The 5138-nt window shown below is 44.2% G+C and overlaps 2 protein-coding genes across 2 annotated transcripts; both read right to left on the bottom strand.

The window, feature by feature from the left end:
• Positions 1 to 812: 812 nt before the first annotated feature.
• On the bottom strand, positions 813 to 1481 carry LOC125537487 (Bowman-Birk type trypsin inhibitor-like). The gene is made up of 2 exons (XM_048700833.1): positions 1322 to 1481; positions 813 to 1206 (listed from the first exon to the last, which is right to left on the bottom strand). The coding sequence occupies exons 1-2, from the start codon at positions 1395 to 1397 to the stop codon at positions 1013 to 1015; spliced, it is 270 nt and encodes an 89-aa protein (XP_048556790.1). The 5' UTR covers positions 1398 to 1481; the 3' UTR covers positions 813 to 1012.
• A 2326-nt stretch (positions 1482 to 3807) lies between these two features.
• Positions 3808 to 4619, bottom strand: LOC125537410 (Bowman-Birk type trypsin inhibitor-like). The gene is made up of 2 exons (XM_048700757.1): positions 4405 to 4619; positions 3808 to 4284 (listed from the first exon to the last, which is right to left on the bottom strand). Exons 1-2 carry the CDS (start codon positions 4469 to 4471, stop codon positions 4028 to 4030), a joined length of 324 nt encoding a protein of 107 aa, XP_048556714.1. The 5' UTR covers positions 4472 to 4619; the 3' UTR covers positions 3808 to 4027.
• Between the last annotated feature and the right edge of the window lie 519 nt (positions 4620 to 5138).

The following is a 5138-nucleotide window of genomic DNA, read 5'->3' as shown; positions in this document are numbered from 1 at the left end:
TTCATGCCAAATTGGTTAAATGTTAGAATTAGATTATAGGAAAAATTTTGATTTGGGATTCTTCAATGCATGTTGAGCATCCCCTGAAGTTGTGCATTTATTTTGTTTCTCTTCAAATGCAAAATGCACAGTTTTAGATATGTGATAGATAACTCACGTCAAAATGCACAGTTTTAGAATCCCTGGGGTGCATGGTGTGGCAAATTAAATATCATAATTAAAGACACCATGCACAGTTCTAGTAGTCCCTCAGCGACCGCCGACCAGTTTACTTTAGCGAACAGGTCTTTTTCCCACTAGTTATTTTCTTCTTTCTGTTCATTTTTTGTTTTTTCGTTTCATTTTCATTTTTCCATTTCCTTTTTTTCTTTTTTCAAAAATATGCTTGCACTTTTAATTTTTTTCCTTCAAATATTTATTTAGAAAAGCATTTACTGTTTTTAATTTATCTCTTTGTATTTATTAGGTACTCCCTCCGTAAACAAATATAAGAGCGTTTAGATCATTACTTTAGTAATCTAAATGCTCTTATATTAGTTTACAGAGGAAGTATGTTAAAAACTTAAAATATAGGTTTTAAGTATTTGTTTCATTTATAATATTAAATACTTTTTCTTTCGAACCTGGCATGGATGCTTATCATGGACATGCCCACATACTAGCAAAATTTAGGGTCATATCAAGGATGTTCAAAACAAACCATGTTCAACGTAGGATGTTCGGTTAGGCTAGAAGCCAAAAGGCTCCATCTGAGAGCAGGTTGTTTTTTGACATCCTTGAAATGAACACCTATCCACTTTCAACCGAGAAGATTTTGAACATAGAATATGCTCTTCATTTATTTAAAACATTGTAAGAAACAACAAGAAATCATCAAACACTCATTTCTTCTAGGCGTCTATCCACACCAAGATGCATGCAGAGGAAGCTCCGAACGAATGAGAGAAAATGAAGGCACAAGCTAATCGGCATTATTCAGGCAAGCGACAACAGGAGATGATCCGCCGTGCAATCACGCGGCGGGCGTGCAGCGGCGCTCGCAGAAGTTGGTGATGCTGTCCACGCACTGGAAGCCGGCGGTGGACCTGACGCAGCTCTTGCAAGCCGAGTTGCATCCGGTCGGCGACACATCCTGGCACCTGCACTGCGGTGGGATGGACTTGGTGCACACGCCGCACTTGTCGCAGCACGGCCACGGGCTTGCCCCTGCAGGCAGCAACCAATATCAATGAACTGCTACACTGGTGACTTTGAGTTACTCGATCGGCGAGGAGCAAAACAGAAGCGATTTCGAATCAAGAAAGAAAGAAGGGTCCCTCACCTTGGCCATGTGTGAGGGGCAGCGCTGTTAGGACGGCAACGACGGCCAACGCGAGGAGCAGCGCCTGAGGCCTCATGCTTGCTTGCAAGGATGGGAGCCGGCTCGTGGTTTGGCTTGGCTATCTGAGACTGAGTGTGCGCCGCTAATGCCTGATGCGATGGGTATGGAATGCATGCCTTCTTCTTATAGGAGTCTCGGCTGAGGCAGACGAGAGCAAAAGCAACAAGTCCAAAGAAAAAGTCATAACAGAAGACTTTTCCGTTTGTCCCCCTCTGATGTCGATGTCGGGACTTGCCAACGCATGGCGCCGTCGCCTCCATTGAATAATCTGAACAAGAGTACAACCAGACAGTACTCCACTTATGTGGTTGGTTTGTGTGGATTGGCTTTGAATTTGTGATAATTTGAACAAGAGTACAACCAGTACAAGAATAAGGCCAATACTAGAGGCTGTGATCGGTCCTTGTTTGGTGCTGGGTATCTTCTGGCTAGGATACGCTCAGACCATATAAATGGATGGGAGAAGGGCACCCATCGCCGTCTCCTTCTGTGAATCTGACTACGCTGAGACCATGTGCTGGGTATTTTCTCATTCAAAAAACGTGGAGACTGGAGATGGGTACGGCATCAGTGTGTGACAAGGCATCAGAGAACGATGAGTTCCCGCTGTACATGCGCTGGGAACTGATGCTGCCGATTCCACCGTCCTGTTGCCGAGCATGGAGTTAGAGCATCAACAGCCGGCTCCTCAAACGCCCCCTATACATATAGGCGACCGGCCAGGTCAGTGACCGGTCACAAAATCATGTTGTTGCAGAAACTAGCAAGCACGATCACAGAGAACGAACGCGTGGGAGAGAGATGGAAGACACAGAGGTTTTGCGATCCTCTAACAACTTGGTAGTTTTTCTGTTTCTCTCCTTATTTATCTGAACTCAAATGAGCTCCTGAAAACAAGCAAGAAATGGTCATGCGCGCCAAGCTTACAGGTCATGCCATCCTACGACACTCGAATGTGCAAGATCCCTACATGGTCGCGGCGAGGAATGCGTGATCCATGCCATCCCATCACGATTCCTACGGCGAGCTGAAAACTAGCTAACTACTCCCTCCGTTCCTAAGTCTTTCTAGAGATTCCACTATGGACTACATAGTGAGCAAAATGAGTGAATCTGCGTTCTAAAATATGTCTATATACATCTATATGTAGTTTGTAGTGGAATCTCTAAAATGACTTATATTTAGGAACAGAGGAAGTACTTAACAGAAACACTAACTGAACCCGTACGTGGATAGATACACGCTGACTGTCAGGTTTATTCAGAGAACTGAAATTTGCTAAGTCTAAAACTAAGTGTGTGAGCGGATTATCCAGCAAATAATGGGTGAAGGTTTTTTCTAATACCAGGGTAAATATGTGATTTAGTGATTTTTGACTGCTGGTCAGCTGATGTGGCCGCTTTATTTGCCACTTGTGCACTTAGAAGCGAACCCACCACCCATCAATAATCATATCAGTGGAGTTAAAATGATAGATTAGAGCTAGCTGCAATGAATTACATCAAAAGATGTTGTTTTATCAAAAAAATAAATAGCGAAGAGTTAGTGTTCTTTCGAAAATCGACCCCAATACTTAGTGGTTTGTGCAATTTCCTACCCCCCTCAATGGTACAGAGAAGCGGCATCTTTATAAGATGAGATGATTGTGAAATATCACCATGTGAAAATGCATAGAATTTGACAACTGCTAAGCAAATCCTTGTGCAAATCTCATGTTGACACTACTTGTACATTGTTGGAGTATGTTAATTTGCAAAACCAAGTCTTAACGCCGGCCCCTTTTTGTTGTTGTTGGAAAACCTATTGACCACCCTTGTGTTACCAGCTGTATTGTTGAAGAATAATCGTAACATCTCCGGATGTTTATGCACATAGGGCAGGGCGTTGTTCAATTTTCTGTTCTGACTAAAGCGTGCACCATTTTATTGTGTGGTACCAGCACATAGACAATAGGCATCATGTAGTATCTGCACCATTCATGTGAGCTCTTAGGGTATCTGCACCATTCATGTGAGTTCTTGAACGACAGTGATGGCGTGTCGCTGCGGAGGCTTCATTTCATCACAGGCCTCACACTTCCATCAAGCCCAATCAGAAGCCACACTCACGCACTTATCAAGCCAAATCGGAAGCTACACTAAAGCATAAGCACAACATAGCCCAATTATTGCCCACAACCTGCCAAACTTTATTCTTTCAGTACACCTATCTATTTCAAGATTACGAACTTGGGTTCCACATCCGTTTGTGCGTCCAATTAAGCTCTCCGGCTTGCATAGCGTGACTTTCCTAATTAAATCACTAAATAAATTTTGCACAAATCAGTGAACATCTTTTAATTAGGGTAAACGTGAGGTTAAATACATGAATTCCATACTTCCATAGTGGGTTTTAATAATTATTTTTTGCGAGATTTTGCTTGTGCATGTAGATACTTGTCAACTCAAAATAGTCACTCCTAAACCAGTTAAATCATCTCCAAAAATCCATAGTTCATTTCATGACAAATTATCTTCTCCGTGAATACGATACTGAAACTTTTAAAACCAAACTTACATAGGGATTGATATTTTTTAACAAACTACACAAAAGGTTCAACTAAAGATTTTGAGCATAGACTATGCTCTTGTGCGCTTATTGTAACGTTCATTTCTTCTCGGGATCAATCCAGATGCAAAGGGAGCTAAAGCTCTGAGCAGCCGGCGTGCAGCAGCTCTCGCAGAAATCGTTGATGCGGTTTGTGCACTGGAAGCTGTTGTGGCCTGATGGCGGACATGACACAGCTCTTGCACTTGGTCGACGGTAAAAAACCCAGGAGCTTAAGTAATTCCAACGCGTGCACCCCGGAGAGTTGGACTTGGTGCACGAGTCACAGTTGTCGCAGGACGGCCATGGGTTCGCCACTGCAGGCAGCAAACAAGCATCGGTAAGCTGCTATACTGACCTACTCGAGGAGGAGCAAAACAGAAGCGATTTTGACACAGTGAAATGGATGAACAAAGAAAGAAGAATCCCGGCCTCACCTTGGCTGTGGGCGAGGGACAGTGCTGCGAGGACAGCGAACGCGACGAGCAGCACCTGAGGCCTCATGCTTTGCAAGGATGGGCCTGGTTTGAACTTTGGAGGGAGGGACCTCGTGCTTTGGCTTGGCTATTCCGGGACTTGTCAATGCTCATCAGCGTGGTCGCCTCCATTGTCAGTCTTTTTGGTTAGTTTGTGTGGATGTTGAGAGAACAATTATTGTGAAGAAGAAAGCCAGGAGGACTATACTAGAGGATGTACGAGCTCGGTCCTTGATTGCTACCTGTTGGGAATCTTCAACTAGGATATGCTCAGAAACGTGTGGACGAGATGGACGGAATCCAATAAATTTCCTTCAACGAATCTGACTATTCCGGTAGTGGGGATGGGCACGGCATCACAGAAATGATGAGAGGGAAGAAGATATCACGAAGGTGCGCTGTGAACAGAGCGAGGAGCTGGCCGGCCAGCCGAAGCTGAGAAAGAAGCATTTTTTTCTCGAATACGCATAAGCAGAGAAGAAGCGGCAAAGAAGCCGGGCACACATCCCACCTGTACTATGATACATGCATCACCTAGATCAACCCATGCCAATGCAATAAGGCAAATCACAGAGCTATCAAGCCGCGTCACAGCCAACACCGAAGACCTCTACAACATGACCAACATCTGAGGACAGCACAAACCAACATAACCCACCCATTTGCGCTAAGAGGAAGTCGGCAGGTGGATGGCA

Source organism: Triticum urartu, chromosome 1 (genome assembly GCF_003073215.2).
Source record: "Triticum urartu cultivar G1812 chromosome 1, Tu2.1, whole genome shotgun sequence".
In the NCBI taxonomy this organism is placed as follows: Eukaryota; Viridiplantae; Streptophyta; class Magnoliopsida; order Poales; family Poaceae; genus Triticum; species Triticum urartu.
The sequence above is the reverse complement of the archived record's forward strand: the minus strand, read 5'-3'. Positions and strand labels throughout refer to the sequence as shown.

Coding starts and splice junctions, on each gene's coding strand:
- LOC125537410 (XM_048700757.1), bottom strand. CDS start 4,471: ATGAGGCCTCAGGTGCTGCTCGTCGCGTTCGCTGTCCTCGCAGCACTG. Junction 4,285..4,404: donor GTCCCTCGCCCACAGCCAAG/GTGAGGCCGGGA, acceptor TGCTGCCTGCAG/TGGCGAACCCATGGCCGTCC.
- LOC125537487 (XM_048700833.1), bottom strand. CDS start 1,397: ATGAGGCCTCAGGCGCTGCTCCTCGCGTTGGCCGTCGTTGCCGTCCTA. Junction 1,207..1,321: donor GCCCCTCACACATGGCCAAG/GTGAGGGACCCT, acceptor TGCTGCCTGCAG/GGGCAAGCCCGTGGCCGTGC.